This window comes from Astyanax mexicanus, chromosome 7 (assembly GCF_023375975.1).
Source record: "Astyanax mexicanus isolate ESR-SI-001 chromosome 7, AstMex3_surface, whole genome shotgun sequence".
Taxonomy (NCBI): Eukaryota; Metazoa; Chordata; class Actinopteri; order Characiformes; family Acestrorhamphidae; genus Astyanax; species Astyanax mexicanus.
In genome coordinates, this window is record NC_064414.1 from 52249391 (window position 1) to 52276269 (window position 26879).

The 26879-nt window shown below is 36.9% G+C and overlaps 1 protein-coding gene across 1 annotated transcript; it reads left to right on the plus strand.

The window, feature by feature from the left end:
• Positions 1–26589, plus strand: cep44 (centrosomal protein 44). The gene is made up of 11 exons (XM_022684826.2): positions 1–225; positions 329–429; positions 8616–8763; positions 13945–14091; positions 15378–15479; positions 16559–16729; positions 18778–18996; positions 20209–20281; positions 20400–20512; positions 22150–22187; positions 23362–26589. The coding sequence occupies exons 2-11, from the start codon at positions 341–343 to the stop codon at positions 23408–23410; spliced, it is 1149 nt and encodes a 382-aa protein (XP_022540547.2). The 5' UTR covers positions 1–225; positions 329–340; the 3' UTR covers positions 23411–26589.
• The last annotated feature ends 290 nt before the right edge of the window (positions 26590–26879 follow it).

The following is a 26879-nucleotide window of genomic DNA, read 5'->3' on the forward strand; positions in this document are numbered from 1 at the left end:
TCAGCTAGGAGGATGAATGTGCGGCTGTGAAATGATAGCTAAACAGTTTTAAATCCGCTGTGAGCGCGCCTAGAAACAAAATACAAACAAAATAAACGTCTATTTATCGAGTTTAAACCCGTTAAAACACTTCAAAACTCGTTAAAACTCTTTAAAACGGCTCAAACAACCGCAAAAAGTGGATTGTATACATACACTGAAGCTGCAACGCCTTGTTTTGCAAAGGTAAGGAGCGGAAATGCTCTAATATTAATATAAAAAAGCTGTATATTTGTGTTTAATAACGTTTTTCATTAGTTAATCGCTTTATTTCACTGTTAAACTGCAGGTAGACTGAAAAATGGCTACAGGTGATCTGAAGGGAAGCCTGAAGAAGCTGCAGACCTCCCTCAGATATCTCAAATACCCCAGAGAAGTGGATTATAACAGGTAATTTATTATGCCTGTTTTAATATGTTTTAATGTTTTTTCCTACATTGTAAATGAATACTAAAGTCATTCAGACTATGATAAAACATAAGTAATCTTTAAAAGTGTTAAACAAACCAAATTACCACTTTTTCTGAACTCTCTTGCTCTTTCTTTCCTGGGGCAGTCCTAATGAGTGCCAGTTCCACCATTTATTTTCTTTTGCCATTTTGCCATAATATGGATTAGAGCATTACTTAAACAGAGCTATTCACTGTATACCTGTAACTCTACCGTTTCACTACTTTACAACTGATGCTCTCAAACACTTTATTAAGAGACAAGAAATTCAAGTAATTAACTCTTGATGAGTTCAGCACAGCTGTTAACTGAAAACCTGAATTCTAGGTGACTCTACCTCATGAAGCTGACTAAGTAAATTTAGCCAAAATGTGCACTGACATTTTAGCAAAAGGTACAATATATATATATATATATATATATATATATATATATATATATATATATATATATATATATATATAAATAAACATATTCTGGTTTGTTTAACACTTATTTGTTTTGTTTTATTTAATAATTACATATGGTTTTCTTCATAGTTTAGATTACTTAATATTAATCTACAATATAGAACATGAAATTAGTGAAAAAGTACTGAATTTAAGGTGGGTCCAATTTTTTTGTTTGTGTGTACTAGGGGTGGACGATATGGCTCTAAAATAATATCACGATATTTCAGGGTATTTTTGCGATAACGATATACTTGGCGATATAGGAAAACTAAACTAATTCATTCATTTCAGGAATATAGTATAATAGTATAACAGTATATTCATAATGTGGCAAAATAAATAATATAGCATAAAATAATATAATGCAGCAAAAAATATTGCAGAATATTTAGTGCATGCATATAAACTGCAAACTAAAACAATTATACAATAAATACACAAACAATACAAAAATGTGTACAGAGATGGGTGATATGGCCAAAAGTTATATTATGAATACTACATCATGACAAGTAAAGGCATTTGTACAATACACAATATGTATCCTTTTTCATCACATAGAAAAATTACAAGACATTTTACAAAAAAAAAAATATATACTTTTTTTTTTTTATGCATGTCATCCAATTTAACAGGATTTGTTTGCACTATCCGAATTAAGTGTACTGGTACTCCCTGTAGAGACGTTTTTGCAATAGAATAGGGGGTATAAAGCCCTCAGTTTTGAGCTGTGGGACAGTGGTAGAGCTTTGTTTTCTGAAATGATGGAGCTTCATCTAATATTTAAGAAAGGGCGGAGTTGTGGAGATGGAAATCTCCACAAGAGATTCTCACAGCAATGCTCTAAAATGCAGCAGAATGAAAGAAAGCAGTGAGTTTTTAACTGATCAGTCTGTGTGTGTTTTGTAATTGAGTTTATAGCACATGTTCTGCTTCTAATGTTCTGTTCCCAACAGTGTGATTGCATCATTCTGATGCTGCACTTGTTGAGTAATATTATCCGTTCTGTCGTCCAGCCTGTAAGACTGTGTTCATCACAGAAACTCAGACTGTAATGATGATATAATGAGATTAATCCTGCAGCCCTGCCCGGTGTTGTGCTGAATTCAGTAGCCATGTGGACAGCAGCAGAATGCAGGAATGAAACCAATCTAACACAACTCAGCTCGTTTTCCAATCAGTCCAATAGGAGCCAGTCTAGTGTTGTGCCGAATTCAGCACCCCCGCCAGGAAAAGCACCCCCTCTCAGGAGTGCGCACTCATGTCTTCTTAGCTTTAACTTTATTTGGAAAATGGAAACACCCAAGATACTGTTGTAAGCTACGATGACTTGTAAAAAAAAAATAAAAAAAATAAATAAAATAAATACATGCCACCTGCAGCCTCTCCCTGAGAGAGGGTGCTTTATTTGGCGGGAGTGCTAAATTTAGCACCATAGTAGTGCCTAAATCTGCAGCCCCACCGTGAAAAGCACCCCTCTCAGCAGCGCATATGCGTTTTTTTTTTTTTTTTTTTTTTTGACAAAAAATGCAGAGATAATTGCTTTATTATTATTTAGAAATAGGGGGTGCTTTTCCTGGCAGGGGTGCTGAATTTGGCATAACACTAGACTGGATCAAATTAAACTGATTGGAAAACGAGCTGAATTGTATTATAGATTATGTGATTCCTGCATTCTGCTGCCGTCCACATGGCTGCTTGATTTGCAGGATGGAAATGAAATGATGGAATACTTGAATTTCCAACATAGACGTCTCGAATTGTGATTCCCCAGAAACTCCATCCAACCGGCACTAATGCCTGAAATCCAGCTCAGATTTACAACAAACACTATGGCAGCGGCGGTTTGGAGCTGAACAGAAGCTCGGACTGGACGCAGGGCTGACTCATATTCCCGTATTCCCACTGTAATTACACAGAGCAGATTTACTGTTACTGTAAATTACTGAAGTACATCTGATCTGCTGCTGCGTTCGTCTGCAGGATAATCGACTTAATGGACTACATGCAAAAAACCTTTAACTTTCACTATACAGCCAAATGTTTGTGGACACCCCTATTAAAGGGGAACTAAACTCAGCTCAAATTTAAAAAGGGGGAGGGGTGGGTGATGTATGGGTTTAGAGACGGTGCAGGAGGGAGAGCTGATTGGCTGAGCTACAGCAGCAGCAGTGTGCCTCTGATAGCAGTTAGACGCAGACATGTGATTTGTCTACCTACGAAAGTACACAGAAACTGTAACTATAGCACAGTTTAACCTGAGAGGGTGCTAAAGAGCCAGAAATCACCATAATAAAGTGTTTTTTTAAGTTTAGGAAATGTTTATAAAGATTTTAAGCAGGACTGGTGTGTTTTATTAACACATTTCAGCTATTACTTAAAAAAATATGGTTTAGGGTTTAGTGGCTCTTCAAAATGCATTTAACTACTATATACATGGATCTGTTGGCACCATACTAATGTCTAATGCCAGGTGTGGGCTAGAGGGATGTATGCTTGGGATGCACTGATGTGGGGGGAATTTTAAGCCAGTGTCGTTGTCCAATATTAAACATGTATACTAGTTCATCTCAAAATAAAATTAATATAATTGAAAAGTAACTATTTCAGTAATTCAGTTCAAAATATATATTGTTTTTACTTTTATTGTCAATGATTAACCCAAAAATTAGTGTCTTTTAGAAAATTTTTATGTTATATAAGACCAATTGTTAATTTCTGCAGTGTGGGCAGTGTGCCAAGTCCTGCTGAAAAAATAAAATCAGCATCTCGATAAAAGTTGTCAGTAGCAGAGGGAAGCATGAAGTGCTGTAAGATTTTGTGGGAAAACAAAACTGCACTGACTTTAGACTTGATAATAAAACACAGTGGATCAACACCAGCAGATTAAATTTTTACTCAAAATCTGAAAAATAAGGAAAATGTCTTTTAAATATAGTGATTAAATATTTTTACCATATGATCCAGCAGCTCAATCAGTGTGTGCAAACACAAACCAGGGAGGATTGCTTTTATACTGTTTGTATCGATATCGATATGAAATATATTATGATTATAGATTTTTTTTTTCCGTATCATCCAGCCCTGTTCTTACATACACTACATAGATTAAACAGAGACATAGTTAAATGTAAATCTAAAACATCAATATTTGCATTGAACAGAAATGTGTTGGTGTAAATATATAAAAGCTGAAACTCTTCGGGGAAGTTGTGCTGCGTCTGGTTGCTCTCTCATGAAGTCAGAAGGACAGCTCCTCTTGATCTCGTGTTCATCAGTGATGCGCTGCTGTAAGCAGAACCACCTGCTCGGGTCTCAGTAGATATCAGGAATGCTGGGATGTCTAGGTCTGTTTATTCACAGCCAGCTGAAAAGTGTTCAGATCATTTAGACTGCAGACTGGATCAGATTTACTGTAAAGCTGAAAATAACACTAATATAAATATATTAACACAAATCCCTTCATTAGACTGAGGCTAAGTACAGTCTGACAGGATTCTGTTATATGAGTATTTAACTGTGAGCAATAGCCAACAGATCAGAAATCTGCAGATTCAATGTTGTCAATGTTTTATTTGTATGCTTTAATGTAATTTAAATTAAATATATTAACTCTCCTATTATGTTCCTTTGTCAGGAACAGCAGTGGTGTTCCCGGGTCATATTGACCCGTCACATATTTAATTATCAAAAAGATTATGAAAAAAAAAAATCCTAACAAGCAGTGTGAGTATTTCATTACTAACTCCATTGCTAATTATTATCAATATAATCAATATTTAGTGCAATAGTGTCCCTTACCTCTAACAGGTAATGGTTCAATTAGGAAAATTCACTTGTTTTTCATACAAAACAAAAATATATGTTCAACCTTTAATTTTTTGTTTCCCTATTTTATTACTTTTAAAAGACCAACATATAAAACATTAGTTTTACATAACATTAAAACATAACATTGCAATTTTGTTTCAGTTTTAGTTTTTGCAGGGGTTGGTTGCAAATATGTAAGATGAACCATTTTCATATTATATGTTAATTATACTAATTAAGGCTGAATTTTTTTCATACTGAAAAAAAATACTTATAACCTTTTTTTTTTTTTTTTCCCAAACTTCAAGATGGGACAATAACATATAATGTCGCTAGGACTGGGTATGTTTTGGAACAAACAGTGAGCATGTTTGTGGTGCTTTATTAGGAATTAAAAAAAAAAAAAAAAAAATATATATATATATATATATATATATATATATATATATATATATATATATGTTACATTTACAAAATTAAGATAATTGATATTACTGGTGTCAATCACTTAAAAAATTATTATAATCCTGATTTGTTTTTTTGTTTTTTAATTCTGCTAGTTCCCTGTATTTTTGAGAGGGGGCAGTAATAATAGTGTAGTGTGGTTTAGGCCAGGCAGACTAAAGCTTTTTGTTTTACTGTATTATAATATCGAGAGAGAGAGAGAGAGAGAGAGAGAGAGAGAGAGAACGTGAGTGAGACAGAGAGTGTGCGAGATGTTGATTTGAGGTGATTTAATTGGGATGAGCTGGAGCTTCACAGCGTGAAGGAAAAGCAGCAACTACTGTTCAGCACCTCCAGGAACTCCTTTAAAATGCTGAGAAAACTATTCCAGGTGACTCTTCCTCATGAAGACACTGAGGTTAAAATCTCACCAAGAGTGTGCAGATCTGTCCTCAAAGATAAATTTGATACTCATAAAATATATTTTGATTTGTTTGTTTACAAAATAGTTCTGCATGTGTTCCTGTAGAGCTTTAATATAGTCTTCAATATTGAATTTACAATGTAAATGTAAAAAACGTTGAAGAAACATATTAATTTAGAAGGGGTGTGTCCAGACTTTTGACTGGTACTGCATGTGCAATGTAATGTAAAAATATACAACCACAGTACCAAAGTAACTATGGCTGCAACTAATGATTATTCTTGTAGTCGACTTATCTGGCAATTATTTTTGCAATTAGTTCATTAATCAATGATTATTTCTGCCATGCCCTTCGTCTCTGCTTGCTGTGGGTATTTAAAATGATAGAAACAGCTAAACATGGGATTTAAATGCCATTAAAATATCCAGAACATTGCCCTTTAAAACGTGCAAAGTTCTGATATTTAGTGAGGAAATGTGTAATCTACAAAATTTTATAATCAACATTGTCGATTATATCAACTAATCGTTGCTGCCCTAAAAGTAACTAGTAAAGCTAATACAAATTAGGTTGATTTCAATCAGAAAACCACAATTTTAGTTATAGTGTTTTTCATTTTTATTATTCCAACATTGTATCAATTGTATTATTAACAGTGCAATACAACACTTTCCTAGTGACCAATTATTTAAAGCTAATGTCTGTAAGTTTGGGGATTTGGGGGATTTAGGACCCTCTCTGGTGAGAATTGGTAATTACACCAAGCATGCGGAAGAATCATTTTAAACTGGGCGGGTGTGATGCGGTCTCCTTTCAGAGCGGATGAGCCCGATTCCAGGTTATGTTCAGTCAGAGAGAGAGAGAGAGCGATCAGTCAGAAACTTCACTCCTTTGTTTCTTTGGTTTTACTATGAGTGAATGAGCTACTGAGCTCTGAGTTTCCTCTTCTGAAGTCTCCATTGCTCCACCAGCCGCTCGCGTTCAGTAAAACTGAGCCAGATCCTCTTTTAGAGGCTGTACGTGTGACGTAAGTACGTAAAGATGCGTGACGTGACCAGAAGAAGAACACCCGTGAAAAGCGACCCGACACCCCAGTTTATAGAATGAATATATTATTAGGCTTAGCAGGGATGCTGCTTTCAGCTTCAAAACTAAATAACATGGACTGACACTTTAATAAGCAAATAATCACTTACAATAAGCATAGATAAGGAGCTTCTACAGTATATGTATTGTGCTAAAAAGTTGGTGTTAAACATGATGATGTGTATCATTCTCTCTCTAAACTTGTGAGAGAGTTCATTTTCATGGCTCAAGGCCTAAACATCTTGAGTAGTGTAAACAGCCAGATTGAGCCGTTGTTTCATGTCCTCGATTAGAGTTCTGCAGAGTGTGGAGTGGAGGGCTCGTCCACTACACTGTACATTAACCAGCTCCGTCTTAAAGCTGCATATCAGATGCTCAGAGAGGTGGTTTGAAGTCTGGTGCATCAAACGCAGCGTCCTCCCGAGAGTACGCTTGGCTCTGATGTGCTGAGGACGATCCAAAACGTTGACTTAATTCGTCTCCAGCTGAAGAACCAGAAGTCGGCCAGCAGACAGTTCTTAGACCTTTTTTTCCACATGTACTAGTGCATCTCAAAAAATTTGAATATCATTGAAAAGTTACTTTATTTAAGTAATTCAAGTAAAAAATGTGAAATGTATATATTATATAGATGTAATAGGTACTTTTACCTACTACAGTGTGGGCAGTGTGCCAAGTCCTGCTGGAAAATGAAATCCGCATCTCCATAAAGGTTGTCAGTAGCAGAGGGAAGCATGAAGTGCTGTAAGATTTTGTGGGAAAACAAAACTGCACTGACTTTAGACTTAATAATGAAACACAGTGGATCAACACCAGCAGATGACATGTCTCTTCAAACCATCACTGATCATCAGTAAATTTCATTTAAAGTAAATCAAGGGAGCAGAGTCTGGAGGAAGAGTGGAGAGACACACAGTCCAAGCTGATTGGGGTCTAGTGTAAAGTTTCCACCAATCAGTGATGGTTTGCATTGTTTTTTACATTACATTACATTACATTACATTTGGCAGACGCTTTTGTCCAAAGCGACTTACAATAGTCAAGTACAAAAGTAAAAGGAATTAAGATAAACCATTTTTAGATAGGGCTTAAAGGAGGTCGAAGGGAAATGAAAGGATAGAGAAGTGAAGGAGGGGAAGAAGGAAATGAGGTTAGAAATAGTTAATGTGTTAGAGGTGTTAGGAGAGTAAGTGCTCTTTGAAGAGCTCTGTCTTCAGGAGTTTATTAAAGATAGCGAGAGATTCTCCTGATCTGGTAGTAGAAGGTAGTTTGTTCCACCATTGGGGAACTCTGTATGAGAACAGTCTGGATTGCTTTGTGTGAATGTTTGTTTGGTAAAGTGAGGCGTTGTTCATTGGAGGAGCGCAGCGGCCGGGAGGTAGCGTAAGCCTTCAGGAGCGAGTGCAGGTAGGAAGGAGCTGTTCTGTCATCACCTTGTAGGCGATTGTAAGAGCTTTGAATTTGATACGAGCAACTGGTAGCCAATGGAGCTCAATGAGCAGCGGGGTGACATGTGCCCGTTTTGGCTGATTGAAGACCAGACGTGCTGCTGCATTCTGGATCATTTGGAGTGGTTTTACTACACAGGCCGGGAGGCCAGTTAGCAGGGCATTGCAGTAGTCGAGGCGTGAGATGACGACTGCTTCTACCAGGAGTTCGGTGGCCTGTAGAAACGGTCTAATTTTTCTGATGTTAAAAAAAACATTTTTCTGATGTTTTCCCTCTGCTGACAACTTTTATGGAGATGCGGATTTCATTTTCCAGCAGGACTTGGCGCACTGCCCACACTGCCAAAAGTACCAATTGTTTAATATATTCTAGTATTTTGAGATGCACTAGTTTGTGTTTTAATATATACAATAAACCGTTCTGATTTTCTTGTTTTGTTTCTTGTCGTTGGCTGCACCAGGTTGGCAAAAGGAGACCCATTCTCCTGTCTGCCCATCGTGAGCTATGCCTTCACCTCCTTCTCGTCTGCTGTGGCTGAACACCTGGTGGAGCAGGGCATCGAGCTGACGGGGAAGAATGACCTGAGCTTCATCGAGACTGTTTACAAGGTGTGTAAATCATATGACCTCATATGCATGGTGTGTGAGACTTTTTAACATGCAGCTTTATACTGTGTGTAATTTATTATATAATGTACATTATTAATAAAAAAAGGGTTTTATATTTTAGATTCTTCAGATTAGCTCCTCTTGCTGAGATTAGACAGTTTTACTGATCTCTGCTGGATTTTCTCAGTCAGTTTTATGAGGTAGAGTAACCTGGAATGCAGGCTTTCAGTTAACAGCTGTGCTGAACTCATCAAGAGTTAATTACTTGAATTTCTTGTCTCTTAATAAAGTGTAAAGTAGTGAAGAGGTAGAGTTACAGGTATACAGTGAATAGTGAATGTTTGAGTAATGTTCTAATCCAGATTATGAGAAGCAAGAACATCTCAACTAAATAAGGAAAATTATACTTGAAGAAAAAAATCTGAAACATTTTAAGAACTTTACAGTATCCTTAAGTGCAGTCACCACAAAGACAACATTAAACATTATGCTGATTAAACTGGCACTCATCAGTATTTTGGTTTGTTTATTGTGGCTAGCCTCAGATGGTGCACCTGTGCAATAATAATGCTGTCTAATCAGCATTTTGATATGCCACATCTGTAAGGTAGATGGATTATGTTGGCAAAGGAGAAGAAGTGCTCACTAACACAGATTTAGACAAATTTGTGAACAATAAAAGGCATTTTGTGTACATAGAAAATGTAATAATAAAAAGACAGCAAAATCAGTGTGCAACAAGTGTTGCATTCATATTTTTGTTGTGTGTAGTTTGCATTTTTTTTTTTTTTTTTTTACTATAAGGCGTACCGGATTATAAGGCACATTAAGCGACACTAGTAAGGATGCCTAAATCGAAGTGTGTAGCCATGTTTTCTTTCTAATGGGGAAGCTGGGGAAAAAGTGCCTAAGTAAACAAAACTGTGATTCTTAAAAAAAAAAACAAGTGCTGAATGTTAATATACACAGATTTCTCTCCCAAAAACTGAGTAAAGAAATTCCCTTTATTTACAGTAATCTTAGATTTCAAGTATTTAGTATTATGGTGAGTTTCAGTGAAGTTTCTCTAGTACTAAGGCTGGGTGCAGCAGCATTAGCATTAGCCGCTAACAGCAGTGATAGCAGGACATAAATGCTAGCTAGCAGTTCGTCATACGTAGCTTCTTTTAACACAGTAAACACGCAGATTACAGTCAAATATACTTGCCTCTGCTAATGCTGCTGCACCCAGCCTTAGTGCTGAAGAAACTTCACTGAAAACTCAACATTATAACTCTGTATTTCAGTGGAGTTTCTCTGAATGTTAGAAAACACCACTGCGTTTTTTTTTTTTTTTTTTTTTTGCTGTTCTGTTCCGTTCTGGTCCAGAAATCAGGATTTATACTGTCCAGACTTGTGTCATCAGTTCTAACAGCTTTATCTTTAACCCTGCGGACTCGTTTCTGCACTGAGAGAGACTTTAACCCCCGTATCTGAAGCAGGAGATCTCCCAAAGCACAGCGTGATGCAGAGCATCTGTAGCCTACAGCTGCATCCAGCCCCACTCAGCCCGGCTCCAGCTCCACTCCGCCCCCCTGCAGACGGCCTACTTCTCAGTAATTACTGCTTCTGGCTGGTTTCCAGCAGAAACACTGAGAGAAGAGGAGTTCTAAAGCTGGTCCAGGCTGTCAGATACGAGCTGTGAGCTCTGTATCTGTATCTACCGGAACTTTCTTCTCCTCCTCCTCGCTGATTCTTCTTCTTCACTGACCCTTCGTGAGACTCAGACAGGGTCTTGGCCCTCCTCCCAGCCTGAGCAGAGGCTGTGGTGCACGTGATGCACAGAGCAGAGGAGCATGCTGGGATGCTGCATGCCGTGGTGACGTGCTGAAAGCGGCAGAGGGCAGTTTGCTGCATTTGCTCTGAATTAAAGGCGATGTAACAGGAAAGCGACATTTAGCAGTGCTGTCATACCTTCCATTCCTGCCTTCCTCCCGTGCGTTCAGGCGGACTGTTTCTATTAAACTCCTTCCTGTGATTATTCCTGCTTCTTTACCACATTGTCTTCTTTATATTCAGAGTATGATTCCTCCAGATCAGAGCTTAGATCAGGCCCAAAAAAATCCAGCCCGACCCATAAACTGTTTTTTGAGCCCAAGCCTGTGCACGTTCTGCCCAAGCCCTATTCGACTCAACCCATACACTGTCATTATGAGCCTGAGCCTGAGCCCGATTTAAACAAGACATTTTTTTAGTAAGTAAAATCTTTTTAGTAAGTAAAGAGTTAAAACTGGGATTTTAAAAACATTTCCATGCTGTTTGAAAGAGTGAAATCTGTTCCGAATGATGTTAATTAACATTGCAACTAGGGCTGCCACAAACGATTATTTTTATAGTCGACTAATCACCGATTATTTTTTATGATTAGTCGACTAATCGGATCATACGTTAATTGAATATAAAACAATAGAATGCAGCTGCTATTATACAACCAACATTAGATTTCAGCTATATGCTAACTAAAAATAAAAACAATTAAAATCATAGTTCATTAAACCTTTAATGAAATATGCAGCTTGTTGTAACAGACAATTATTTTACTGTTTAGCATAAAGTGTAAACAACTGTGTAAAATAAGGATAAGGCACTGGCATTTATGAAACATCTCAACCGTGAGGTTGTTTGAACTATTATGAAAAAAAAGTATATTAATAAAAAATGCCTCTCTGTCCAGATATTGTGTACATTACCGTACACAGGGCAGCGGTCTGCACAGATCTGATTGGCAGAGGAGAGCGTTTGGTGATTTTACACCACACATGACTGATCTGTGAGTTTACTGCACCGAAAAGCACTGAAAACAGAAGCCACTGTCAGAATGAAATCCTTCTCTGTAGTTTATCGGTTTGGGACGGCATTTGTGACAACGTCTGGGTCCGGATCCGGATCGCGGTCCGCCTATTAGTGACCTCTGTTTTAAAGCTATCAAGATGAGTAAGTTAAGTACTAAGTTAACGCTCTGTTTACGCTAATTTTAGCAGCTAAATAGCAATTTTGTTCGTCATTTAATCAGCCACAACATGCCTCCTTTTCAGGTGCTCGTGCATCGCGGTTGTGCTACCGAGGAAGGCAAGTTCTTCATTGCAGATATTGCATTGCACGCGTTTCACTTTTATTTTCTTGGTGATCCCACATTTTTGAGTTCTGTAGCGGGGTAGCCATGCAACCAGAGCCTGTCTGTATAATGTCCTGAGATGTCGTCCACTACCTACCCCGGTTTCCACTACTGCGCATGTGCGTCCAGGACAGAAAGGCAGTCGCAGCAGTTTGGAGAGAAAAACTAAGAAAAAAAAAAAAAACGACTAATCGACTATTAAATTAGTCGTCGACTATTTTAATAGTCGACATAATCGTGACTAGTCGACTAATCGTGGCAGCCCTAATTGCAACACTGAAGAAGCATAGACCTACTGTTTAAAAAAAATGTTTATTAAGAGCCGATCTCCCCATCTACTCTAATATACTGTAACTAACAATGTTCAAGAATATAAAACACTTTCTGAACAAATTATTTTTTTTGTGCAAAACACAAAAAACAACAGTAAAGCTACACACTGCACACTCATTAAACTGAAATAGATCAAGAACAATAACATAATTTACTATTACTTTTGTCTACTTTAATGTAATTAACAATATTTAAGAATTCAAAACACTTTCTGAACAAATTTTTTAATTATTATTATTTTAAACACATAGCCAGCAAAACACATAAATAAGGCTACACACTGCACACTCATTAAATCGAAATAGACCAAGAACAATATCATAATTTACAATTTTTTTAGTGCAAAACATATAAAATAGCAATAAGGCTACACACTGCACACTCGTAATAGACCAAGAGCAATAACATAATTTACAGTTACTTTCATCTACTTTAATATAATTAACAATATTTAAGAATATAAAACACTTTCTTAAAGCTCACCTTCCGTCGTTTTTTCTTTCATTTTAAAATGTCTAGTTGTGGTCTCTAGTATGAATGAATGACATGTGAGCCGTTTTTGTAAAAAAAAAGTGCTCAGGTGTCTCTGTATAGCTCTTTTTTAATGGACTGTTTTAGGGGTGTGTCCAAAATGACCGGATTCCAGCTTTGCTCATGAATATTCATACATGCAAACAGCATGCGAATATCTCTCCTCTGATTGGCTAGGAGCACTGCGACGCCCCTCCACCGCTCTGCCGCTCACTGCCTCCCACCTCCTAACTGATGAGCGGTGATGTTGCGTCGCTTCAGCTCCGCCTCTGGGAGTTTCTCGAGCCAAGGTGGGCTGGTCTGTGAGTTTCTGCCTACGTAGGCAGAAAGATAATTCAAAATTCACCCGTTTTTCGGAGGGGGGGAGGGGGGATTTCTTTGCTTAGCTCCTGCAGACAATGGGGGCTGCAAAACAGTTTAATGTGCAGGTGTACACATTCAACTCGGAGAGACCTACTGTATTCCACAAAGAACAAGAAAAATCGGATTTTCGCGGAAGGTGAGCTTTAAGATTTTTTTATTTTACTGTATGTTAAGCACACAGCCTCTCTGCAAAACACATAAAACAGCAATAAGGCTACGCTCTGCACATTCGAAATAGACCAAAAACAATAACATAATTCATGATTTTTGTCTGCTCTAATATAATTAACAATGTGTAGGAATATAAAATACCTTCTGGACAAACACGTTTGTATCTTGTTCAGGCAGAGAATCTTAATAATTTTCCTGTGTTTCACATTTACCATTTTTGCAGTAGCTGTTGGATTTAGTGTATTTTAATCACCTAATACATTTATTATATGCATTAATAGTCATGTTTTATGCATTAATAGAGCGTTCACTGTTAAAACTGCAGATCTCATTAAAACAGATGCTGTAAAACATAAATACAGTAAAAATAAAGAAAAACAAATCGTATTCTGAATAAAGTAGTGAAGATCTTGCAAGCTAGCCTGAAGAACAATCTGGAACTCGGGTGCAGATTTCTTCTAGAATCCTCCAGCCAGCATCTTAGTGGAGGTGTCCAGTTTTATCAGCAGCAGCATCACCACATCGAGAATTAAGTGTTTAAAATTAAGAACACTCATGTATATTTAAATTATTGGCCAGTTTCTTATATTTATAACAGCTATAAATGTATGTATCTGTGTTTGTTTTAGGTTCTGCGTGATTTCTTCAGTTATAAGCCTCTCCTGACTAAGCAGCAGTTCCTGCAGTCCGGCTTTGCGGAGAGGAAGGCTGGTCTTCTCTGTGATATCATTGGATTTGTGATGGAAAAACACAAGAAGCTCACAAAAGGCTCCAAGGTACAGTTTTTGATGTTTGTTTGAAGTATATGTTCAGTAATACACTTTATTATTTAGTTGTACTGCCTTTAACTTTGATCACGGCAGGCATTCACTGTGCTACATCGACATCCAACTTCAGTCCCAGAAAATCAAACATTTTGGATTAAATCTAATATTTGGACCGTCTTTACCTTTGGCATTGTTTCAATAAGCTTCTGCAGCGTCACAAGATTTATTTCAATTGCTGAATTAATTTTTCACCAAGATCTTGCAGCAGCATTGATGATGGTATAGTCTGACCACTGAACAAAGCAGCTCTTCTCCATCCAGCACATCCCAAAGATTCTCAATGAGGTTAAGATCTGGACTCTGTGGTGAACTCTCTCTCAATCCATGTGTGAAAATGATGATCTCATGCTCCCTGAACCCTGAACTCTTTCACAATTCCATTCCAGCCCCATTAATCCTGGCATAGTATTGTCATCTTGGAACATGTCCGTGTTCATCAGGGAAGAAAAAATGGATCCATTGATCCAGGAATAAGCTGGCCTATATTCAGTATATTCAGGTAGTCAGCTGACCTCATTCTTTCAGCACATACTGTTGCTGAACCTAAACCTGCAGACCAACTGCAGCATCAACCATCAACTCCACATCATTTACTTACTTAAATCCAGGTGGAGTCTTTTCTTCTTTTGGCCAGGCAGTGTATAACTTTAGCTTTAATACAGCAGCTGGAGTCACTACTTCTGCACTGTTTGTAGCTGCAGAATGTTTAGCTTTTCTCCAGCTCTTTATATAATGTCTAGAGACCATGCTAATCACATCTCTCAACCCACCAATTTATCCAACATTTTTTACCATGATTTGTTTGCATTTGCACAAATAGCAGCACAAAAAATGACTGCAGCCGGCTCATGCACCTTCATGTTTGCATCTAAATCTCCTAGGTAACGCAGATAGTCACGTGCACAGTGGTGCATGTGGTCAGGAATCTGGTGATGTAGCATTACCATGCCCAGTCATGAAGTATAGCTCTATATCAATTCAGATTTTATATTATAAGTAAAAACAATGGTGTAGTGTAATATGACCAGTCCATTCATAATCTGCTCCCACTTTAAAAGTCCTGTAGTGTATCCAAGGCATTACACAAGCCACATTTTTCCAGTATGTTAAATTGAGCAAATAAACACGACTGTTGTGAGAAATCTGTCTGAGGTTTGAGTTTGTATTCACTTCTCTTCACTGAGTAAATCAGATTTTCCCGTCAGAATCTTTAAATCGTTAAATTAAACCTGCAGGTCGTCAGTCCCCCGAAGAGACGGCTGTTGTCCCGCAGCGACTCCAAAACCGCAGAATCTCCACCTCTCAGAGAGACGTGCCACAGGGTACCAGCTCACACTGTAAGTCTTTATACACTCACAATCTCAGAAATCACATTCATAGATATGTTAGTATCTTATTAAGGGTATTAAGTATATTAATAGGGGTGTGACGAGACACTAATATCACAAGATGAGACAAGACACGATACTGGGTTCACGAGGACGAGACGAGACGATATTTAAAAATAAAATTTGTAAGAAAACTTCAAAAGTTTTCTTTTTAACTGTACCGCGGAGCTCACCTACTGTCGCGTGGAGCTTTTTAACTGTCGCGTGGAGCTTTTTAACTGTCGCGTGGAGCTTTTTAACTGTACCGCGGAGATCCAGGCCTGGTCCAGAATCTCTGTTCGCGGTAAGTGTTGTATCTCTGAACAGGAGGAATAAAAAGAAACTGCATGCAGCGCATTTGGTGCCTCTGCTGAGTTAGGTAACGTGAGATTAACGTTAAATTAAACACTAAACATGTTATTATATAATTCTCAAGTTGCAGAGAGAACAGAACTAATCCAGGTGCTGTCCATCAGAAAGCTTCGTTTTCCCCGTCCGAGTTTTTTTTTTAATGTCCAACTTGAGAGGCGTTTTCGAAAAGCCCCTTTTTAATTGACCAAAAACGCAGTTTTAGTGTGGAAGAAAGACCAAAACCGAGACAAAAACCTCAATATTTAAAAGTATCCGTATTCGTGTGGAGAAGGTCTTGGACACAGGCCAGAGCTTGATCAACCCTGGTCATTTCTCCTGGCAGAGGGTGTCTGTTGAAATACCGAAAATCAAATGTAGATGTATGCAGAACAGTCAGATATGTGTTAATTGAGCTTTTACTTCTTTAAAACACAGTTTGCTCCTAGGTATTGTCATTCACATTTACACCACTGCTGCAAAGACTAATTGTGCTATAATTGCCCATTGTGGAGTGCAGTACACATGCATTTCTGGACAAGCTGAGAGATCCAGTAGCAGCATCTGAAAGTAGAGAAGTATGTGGACTGAGGCGGTAGAGTAGTATTACAGTATTTTACTCTAATGTGATACCCAAGTTTATCAGTAAACTGCAGTGATTGAGTTTGGATTATGATATTATAACTGTGTTATGTATGCAGGCTGTAGTGAGCAGCAGGCCGCTGGTGGAGAGGCACATGGGCTGCAGCACTCCAACTCAGTTCAGCCTCTCCTCAGACGACTCTCTTAGGATGAAGGAGGAAGAAGAGAAGGAAGATCTGAGGAGAAAAGATTCCTGCGACAGTAGCAGCCCTCGACCTTCTGCTCACACGGTGAGAATTTCATCAAGAGCGTGACTATTAGGGTTGTCACGATTCTCTAAATCTTCGATTCGATTTTAGTTCTGATTTTAGGGTCACGATTCGATTAGATTCTCGATTTTCTTTTTTCTTTTTTTTTTTTTTACAGCAGAGAGGACTATGCCAGTTTTAGATTAGTCTATGGTCAGTCATTGGTTTGATTCATCAAATTTACAATATCTTATTTCAAAAGGTGAGCTTGATATAAGTGTTGCAAAGTGATACAAGTGATCTGTAATACACCACATTAAGCACTAATGGTTAAATTTGAATAATTTAGTTAAGATATATATGTAATGCCATCTAGTGGCTTTTTGATAGCAGCAGTGTGCACTATTAAAACAGCAATGTGCAACATAACAAAATAAATAATAAAAAAAATACAGGAACAGACATGTACAAAATAATAGAACAATTAAAGCCTTAACAAACTGAACTCTACTATATCCTACTATAACAATTAAACATGAAAAATAAGACTCGGTCCCTGAGAATGAGTTTTTTTCTTTAACAAAGATATATTATTAACTTTATCTGAGAGAAAGATGCTCCTTAAGGTACCAAAACTATTAACATATTTGAGGCAAAACAAAACAACTGTTATTTTTATATTTATCAAGTTTTTCTTTAAAAAGATAAGAATGTTCACATTGTGCGCTGCGCCATTTCGAAATATCGAAATCGTGACACCCCTAGTGACTAGTGCTGGAAGATTTTATCTAAACTAATATGGACTTTATACTGAATTTCTTATTTTCGGTTGATACAGTATAATTTTGATATGGATAGAACAATATAAATGCTTCCACCTGTGGTGAACATTATCACACACTGACACTGCCAGGCTTAAATGCAGAGAACTGATATCAGGTCAGTAACAGATGCTGTAAATTAATACTGTAAACCTCTTACACTAGATCAATCTTTGTTGATGTATGTACCTTTATTCACTCAAATATGAGAGAATTTTTTATAGGTCACACAAGATTATTTTTAGGAGATTTTCCACTACTTCCTGTATTTTTCACACTATAAGGTGCACTTACAATTCTTTATTCTTTCCAAAAATAGTCATTGCCCCTTATGTATAAATTTTACCAGTCAGGTATTAAGGAGCAGTAAAGCCACTCCACTGAAGTACAGAGTTATACAGTAGTTTCAGTAAAATTCTCCAGCATCGAGACTAGAGCAATATTAGCATTAGCCGCTAACTGCGCTATTCAGAGGTGACTTTTACAGGCTAGCACTGCAGGAGCAGCATTGGCATTAGCTGCTAACAGACTGTCTCAGACTGTGTGTTTACTGTGTTAAAACAAGCTACGTGGGACGAACCGCTAGCTGATATCACCCTGCCTTATGCGCTTTTTAATCCAGTGTGCCTTATAGTGCGGTAAATATGTAAAGAGTAACTACAATAATAGCTGAAATATGTTGCTCTATATTAATTTTAAAAAATACAGATTAAAATGCTTAAAAAATAGATGCAATTGTAGATATTTGACCATATTTTGATCAAAGAGTTTACTTAGTGAAGTCTAAATAAAAGAATCCAAATAGAATTTAAAATATTGTATTTATTTATTTATTTATTTGCTTTTATTCGTCTTGGTATTCAATTATAAGTGTATGAGCCGGCCTGAGGACTTTTACTATGAAGGCCACAATAGCAGATTAGCCATAATGGCTAATTATGTATACTAACAGTATTTCTATGCTGAATTACTTTAGCACTTTTTTTTTTTTTAAATAACAGATCCGTGTCTTTTTGCTGGTTAGATTAGTAGGCTCTGTAATTTGTTCTGAAATGGAAGAATACAAAAATCTAAGTTTGCACTGAGAATGGTCTTAAAAATGTCCTAAATTTAACTCGCTGAAACCTGTAATAGTTTTTTTTTCTGTTTTTACTCAAAGTTTAAAATTGAGTATTTTACAGCGTTTTCTCATCTAGTAATAAAACAAAATAAAATAAAAAAAATAGCGTGGAATATCAGTTTTTACACAGTCATGCTGTTTTTCTGCAGGCGTGTGTGTCTGAGAGCACGCTGAGGGCGGTGGAGGCGGGTCTGCAGGACTGTGTGAGCAGGCTGGGGCAGCAGCTGACCCTGCTGGACTCCAGGCTGCAGGATCTGGAGAAGAGCATGGCGGGGAAGATCACTATGGAGCTCAGCGACTGGGAGAACCTGCAGAGCCGTGTGCTGCTGCTGGAGACCAGCCTGGCCCTCACCTCCTCCTCAGCACAGGTACCCTTTTTATTCTGAGCACTCCAGATTAGAATATCTGTATATGTGAATAATGGCTCCACAATACATCTCTGGAAAAAATGAAGAGAGCACTTGAGTTTCTGAATCAGTTTCTCTGATTTTGCTATTTATAGGTTTATGTTTGAGTAAAATGAACATTGTTGTTTTATTCTATAAACTACAGACAACATTTCTCCCAAATTCCAAATAAAAATATTCTCATTTAGAGCATTTATTTGCAGAAAATGAGAAATGGCTGAAATAACAAAAAAAGATGCAGCTTTCAGACCTCAAATAATGCAAAGAAAACAAGTTCATATTCATAAAGTTTTAAGAGTTCAGAAATCAATATTTGGTGGAATAACCCTGGTTTTAATCACAGTTTTCATGCATCTTGGCATCATGTTCTCCTCCACCAGTCTTACACTCTGCTTTTGGATGACTTTATGCTGCTTTTACTCCTGGTGCAAAAATTCAAGCAGTTCAGTTTGGTGGTTTGATGGCTTGTGATCATCCATCTTCCTCTTGATTATATTCCAGAGGTTTTTTTTTTTTTCAATTTGGTAAAATCAAGGAAACTCATAATTTTTAAGTGCTCTTATTTTTTCAGAGCTGAATGTTGTTTTAGCATTGCCCTCACAATATGTGTAAGTGTTAAACATCTCTGCTGGATTTTCTCAGTCAGCTTTATGAGGTAGAGTCACCTGGAATTCAGGCTTTCAGTTAACAGCTGTGCTGAACTGGTCAAGAGTTAATTACTGGAATTTCTTGTCTCTGAATAAAGTGTTTGAGAGCATCAGTTAAAGTAAAGTAGTGAAGAGGTAGAGTTACAGGTATACAGTGAACATAATGATGAAACTGGCCCTCATCAGGACCGCCTCAGAAAAGGCAGAGCAAGAGTTTCCTCTGTTGTACGGGATAAGTTTATCAAAGTTACCAGCCTCAGAAACCACAAGTTAAAAACAGCTCCCCAGATAAGAGCATCTAAAAGCTTCTTCACAGAGTATTTTTTGGTTTAACCCTGTTTTTAAGTTACTACATGATTCCTTATGTGTTCCCTCATAGTCTGATAGATCACTTCACTATTCATTTATTATGTAGAAAACACATACAATCCTTGAATGGCAAGCTGTGTCCAATCTTGGTACTGTATAAACCATTAATATATCACAGTCACACACTGCATATAAAGCATTCATTTGGTCTGAGCAGGACTGTCCAGCAGCAGGTGGAGGTGTTGGTCTGTCAGCCAGTGTGGAGAAGAGCAGCTTTACTCAGGAATCAGGTAAGAATAGCTCACACCAGCCATCTGAAACTCCCAGTGAGAGGATTAACAATATTAAATCATGTAATATTATAATTATTATAAATACTTAAACCTGTCTGTTTATTCTCATCACTAGTTATGGATTTGAGTAAAGCACCTGTCAGTCGTTCCTCAATGATGATGAGATCGTTATCAGAGAGTAACAGTTCCTCATATACATCTACAGCACTTCCCCCATCAACTTCAGAGGTGAGTGATACCTGAGGGGGTTGTTGGGCCTTTTTTTCTGCTCTCAGGAGTATGTAGAAAATAAAACGTTTTAAGAGGATGTTGTTTCTCTTGTGAAAACGAAGTATACTTAAATTATGCTGAAATAGGTCTGTACTTAAGTTAATGTTATTTTGAAATCAATAATTTGTACTTAATTACTACTTATTTGTAATTAAAATGATACAAATGTGCACTAAATTCATATTGAGTTTACTAGTCGTATGTTATTTTCACCACTATTTAATATAAGTGAGGTGTATTTGTATGAGCTGTCTGACTGAACATTAAAAATCTATTAAAATATAGATTTAACATCACATTCATTTTGAGGAGTGTATAAAAACTGGGGGAAACAAAAGCAATATATCTCACTGCTATAAGTGTTTTTTGGAACCACTTTAAAATAAGTAAAATAAGTGAACCTTTATAAAGGGTTTATAAATGGTTTACAATTAGTTTATTAATGGTTACTAATTAGGTTGTAAATGCCTTACAAGTCATTAATAATCAGTTATAACACATACGTAGAAAGGGCAATAATGACCTGTTGTTTGCCGAATAGTGAACCCACAGCCATCTATATTGTTGCCGCTAGTAATATAATACAGGAAATTGACAAATCCTGCACCTAACAGCTGGGGTTATGCATAGGGCTCAGCCAGGATCTACTAACAACAATAGCAAAACTCAACTAACAACAATAGCAAAACCACCACAATCTGATACTGGCTCGACAAGAATCCAGAAGCACAGCCTAACACTATGTTCATGGTCCATTGCCTCAACTGCCAAGTAACAGACCTACCGAAAAAATAACCTATGAACACATAGAATCCCTCCTTAATCTAAGCTCACTTCCTTTAACTATGGCAACAACACACCTACCTAAGCACAATCACACACAATAAATCACATTATAAGTTGCGTGAGCAGAACACAGCAACCACTACCATCTGATACTGGCTATGATATAGATGGCTGTGGGTTCACTGTTTGGCAAACAACAGGTCATTGTTGCCCTTTCTACGTATGTGTTATAACTGATTATTAATGATTTTTGAGGCATTTACAACATAATTAGTAACCATTAATAAACTAATTGTAAACCATTTATAAACCCTTTATAAAGGTAGTCTTATTTTAAAGTGCTACATTTTTTACCAACACAAAAGTAATTAAAGTAAATTTTTTTAGGTATAAATTTAACACATAAAAGTTCATTATCACAGTTTTAATTTGTCAACACAAAATTATTGTTTTGTAGCAAATTTGACTGAAGTAGAGTTTTATTGCAGAAATATCAACTCCTCTAGACTCATTTAGTAAAAGTATAGTTTTATCATAAAAAGCACAGTTTCATAAAATAATACTAAGCATATATTTTTACTAAGTACATCACCAGTATAAAATCAGCACAGCCAAATAAAGTATACTTTTTCAAAGTAGACTGAAATACAGATTAAGTAGGTAAAAATGTAAGTATAAGTAGAAAAAATATACTTGAATTATTGCGCATGTAGTTCAAGTACACTATTATTATATTTAAATACACAACTTTTTTACAAGAGTTCTTCTGTGCTGGATGATCTAAACATTCCTGTTTGTTTTATTTCTAGGAGAACATTAAAGAGAGGCTGGAGAGAATAGCCAGCATGTGAGTACTGATCTGTATTCATTATTTTACATTAGTTTAACTGTATAAGCTCAGAGTGTGTGTGTGTGTGTGTGTGTGTGTGTGTGTGTTTTTGTGTTTTTGTGTGTGTGTGTGTTTTTGTGTTTTTGTGTGTGTGTGTGTGTGTGTGTGTGTGTGTGTGTGTGTGTGTGTGTGTGTGTGTGTGCGCGCGCGCGTGCGTGCGTGCGTGCGTGCGTGCGTGCGTGCGTGCGTGCGTGCGTGCGTGTGTTTTAAAGCAGGGTGACAAAAAAAATATATATATATTTTACACTGACATGCCAAATGGGAAATGGGGGGAAATGTCCCATGACTTTTGGCATGTCAGTGTAGATTCCCTTGATATTGTTACAGTACAGTCCAGAGCTGAGCTATATAGCTATATTTGTGTAAATAACCATAAATTAAGTATTCTATAAACTATCTATTCTATCTATTTTCCACTAACATTGTTAAAATAGCAACAGTGCTTGTGAATAAATCTAAACTGATGGGCGTGGTGGGTGTGTTCAGCTATGCAATCTTTTACACCATCAATAAATAGAATGAACGAGTGTGAACGAGTAGGTCAGTTTCATCTGCTGAGTAGTGTTGGACATGTCCAGGTAGCTGCGCCTTTAAAATAGCAATCTGCCAAATTCAGAGCGCACCTGGCAACTTAAGGGGAATGGTTTATTTCACATTGCGCACAAAAAAAAACACACCCATGATTAATTAAGAGAATTAGTACAGGACTTTTGCACGTTTCAAGCCGCGCAAGGTGTACTTTTCCCATCATTACGATAGCAAAGACACACTGACACAACCTAAATCAAGCTGTACTTTGCACAATTGAAGGCTTGTCTAAAGATCAATAAAATAGGGTTCTATGTAATAAACTGCAGTGATGTTTTAACAGTCTGTAGCAGTGAAAGTGCAAAATAAACTGAAATCAGCCATGGATATACATTTAACATCTATTTTTTTAATAAACAAACAAACAAATACACAAACAAACACTATTTTCCATGATGTGATTCTTAATATTGTCTCAATTTTTTTCTTTATTAAATCAACTATTTAGATTTATGGAATCATTCCGTACAGTAAATAAACTCACATCAGCCTTTTTTTCTGTCTTTCTTTTTCTTCTTTCTCTATTTGTTTCTGTTATTTTCAGGATGAAGAACACGTCCAGCCTTTTGAAGGATGTAGAGCCCACAATATGATTGTGTTTAGGAGTGTCAGCTTTATTCAGCAGGTCTAGATGAATGTAAACAGATGCAGGGCAGCTCATTAATTAGCCAGTAGGTGTTGATACATTTATTTACAGGTATTTATTTATACATTTTTGTAAGTGCTTTTATACTGTTTTTTTGTACTAATTTTCTCAAAAATAATGCTCAGGTGGACAGTTGAGTTTTTGTACCAAGTATCAAAAATGTAAGAAAAAATGGTCTGTGAGACAGTGCTAAAAGAATATCGTATTTTTCGCACTATAAGGTGCACTTAAAATCCTTTAATTTTCACAAAAATCACCAGTTCACCTTATGTATGAATTCTAACAGTCAGGTATTAAGGAGCAGTAAAGCCACTCCGCTGAAGTACAGAGTTATACAGGAGTTTCAGTTTAGTTCTCCAGCACAAGGCTAGAATAGCATTAGCATTAGCCGCTAACCGCTATTTTAATATTCAGAGCTGAGTATTATCAGCCTGTAGCCTGCTCCTAACCATGGCTAGCACTGCTGGAGCAGCATTAGCATTACCCGCTAGCCGTGGTCGCTATTTCCCCATTCAGAGGGGTGTATTATCGGCCTGGTGGCTGCGCCTTACCCTGGCTAGCACTGCTGGAGCAGCATTAACATTACCTGATAACCATGCTAGCTCTTTTGCCGTTCAGAGTGGAGTATTAATGTCCTGCTCCTAGCCCTGGCTAGCACTGCTTGAGCAGCATTAGCATTACCCGCTAACCACACTAGCTCTTTTGCCGTTCAGAGGTGAGTATTATCAGCCTGTAGCTGGCTGCTAACCCTGGCTAGCACTGCTGAAGCAGATTAAGCATTACCTGCTAACCCTGGCTAGCTCTTTTGCCATTTAGAGAGGGAGTATTTTCAGCCTGTAGCCTGCTGTTAACCCCCTCCAGCACTGCTTGAGCAGCATTAGCATTACCCGCTAGCCGTGCTCGCTATTTCCCCATTCAGATGGGTGTATTTTCGGCCTGTATGCTGCGCCTGACCCTGGCTAGCACTGCTGGAGCAGCATTAGCATTACCCACTAACAGTTAGCCACTAATGCTAATGCTCCAACCTTGGTGCTGGAGAAATTCGGGAATCTAAGCTTACAGTAAATAAATGGAAGTGATTTATTTACCGAAATAACCAGTTTTCAGGAGAAAAATCTGTGTAGATTAACATCCAGCGCTCGTTTGACTTTTAAAAGAAAGTCTTTTTTTATTACAGTTTTGTTTACTTAGCTTAGCTTTACTTAACTTAACCACCGCAACCCAGAGGTGAGACCTGCTGAATCAAAAGTTCCTTATTGTGTCTCTTAAAATGCGCCTTATAATCCAGTGCACCTTATGTATAAAAAAATAGACCACAAAATAGACGTTCATTGACAGTTCGCCATATAATACAGTGTGCCTTATAGTGCGAAAAATACAATATGTTGTGCAGCCTTAGCTTGAGTGTTTTGTATCTGTTTTAAATGCATTTAATGCAAGATATTTTTTATGTGGTTTGGCCTTAGAGCCATATATGCTCCTGATACTTAAAGCTCCTGAATCATGACCAGGAAAACCATTTAAACAGAATCTATGGTAGGTTGTTCTCATTCCTGGTCCTAGATATAAGATGTAATACACCTGAGGCTACAATGTTCATGTGTCTCTAAAGGCCTTATTACCTGGCTCAGGTGTGTGAGATTAGAGGGGGAGGTTATTGTTAAGAGTGTACTAGTGCATTTAAAAAAAATGAATATCATTGAAAAGTTACATTATTTCAGTAATTCAGTTCAAAATGTGAAACTCATACATTATATAGATGTATAAAACACAGAGTGATCTATTTAAGTGTTTATTTCTTTCATTGTTGATGATGATGATGGTTACAGCTAATAAATCCCCAAAATCTGTGTCTCAGAAAATTTGAATATTATATAAGACCAATAGGTACTTTTACCTACTGCAGTGTGGGCAGTGTGTCAAGTCCTGCTGGAAAATAAAATCTATATATCTATAAAAGTTGTCAGCTGAGGGAAGCTGTAAGATATGAAGTGCTGTTAAATTTTGTGGGAAAACAAAACTGCACTGACTTTAGACTTGATAATAAAACACAGTGGATCAACACCAGCAGATGACATGTCTCTCCAAACCATCACTGATTGGTGGAAACTTCACACTAGACCTGTGTGTCTCTCCACTCTTCCTCCAGACTCTAAACACTTGATTTCCTTTAAATGAAATGTAAAATTTACTGATGATCAGTGATGGTTTGGAGAGTCATGCTAATCATCTGCTGGTGTTGATCCACTGTGTTTTATTATCAAGTCTAAAGTCAGTGCAGTTTTGTTTCCCCACAAAATCTTACAGCACTTCATGCTTCCCTCTGCTACTGACAACTTTTATGGAGATGTGGATTTCATTTTCCAGCAGGACTTGGCACACTGCCCACACTGCAGAAAGATCCAATTGGTCTTATATAATAGTCTAATGTTCTGAGACACTGATTTTTGTTTTTTCATTGGCTGTAAACCATAATAATCAACAATAAAAGAAATAAACATTTGAAATAGATCACTCTGTGTATTTATTTATACATCTATATAATATGGGTTTCACATTTTGAACTGAATTACTGAAATAAAGTAACTTTTCATTGATATTCACATTTTTTTATTTAAGTACATGTTTTGTGCTGTAGGGGTCACTGTAGTTCTGACCAGAGGTGCCTTTAAAATGTGCCTTTGCTGCCCTCTGTGGGCTGTGATGTGTATATTTTCAGTGCCAGAAGCTGCAGAATTTCTCTGCATTCAGTTTCAGTTTGACATTAATCTGCTTTAAACTGATTCTGATACAGATAATCTGTTTATGACTCATCATTGGAAGAAGCATTGAAGTATCATTCACTTATAGTGATCTTATAGTGTATCAGTAACTTTGGCAGTAAATGTATTTTAGTTGTTTTTATATGTGGGAGTGTTGGTCATGTACACAGATTGTTCATTAGAAGGTTTCCAGATTCTTGGTTTTTAGTTCTATATGTTTTTTTATGTATTTATCCATAAAGAAAAAAGGTAGAAATGATGTATATAAACATAACAAACCCAAAATTTTGTACCTGTTGATTATGAACTGTTAATAATAATTATATTATCAATTTATTGCAGAATAAATAGATATGACCTTGCAGTTCTGTTTCCTTGCATGTTTCCTTTTTTTATTAAATACAAATTAACTTTATCAATATTTTAGCCAGTCAGTCACATATAATGACCAAAAAGATCAACTCTATATAAATATGATTGTTCTTTAAAGGGTATGATTGTATTATTATGCTATTATTTATTATAATAATAATCAGTGGCATTTATCACAATAATTTATGGGACAGGCTTAGGTGTGAGCATGTGCTGTTGGTTGGTGTATGCATTTAACAAGATTTGGGTCTTTAAATTTTAAATTGAGCATTTTAAATAAAC

Bases quoted from the DNA above. Each gene is read 5' to 3' on its own strand.
- cep44 (XM_022684826.2), top strand. From the start codon at position 341: ATGGCTACAGGTGATCTGAAGGGAAGCCTGAAGAAGCTGCAGACCTCC. The intron at 8,764-13,944 runs GTGTGTAAATCA...TGTTTGTTTTAG, and splicing joins TCATCGAGACTGTTTACAAG to GTTCTGCGTGATTTCTTCAG. The intron at 20,513-22,149 runs GTGAGTGATACC...TTTTATTTCTAG, and splicing joins TTCCCCCATCAACTTCAGAG to GAGAACATTAAAGAGAGGCT.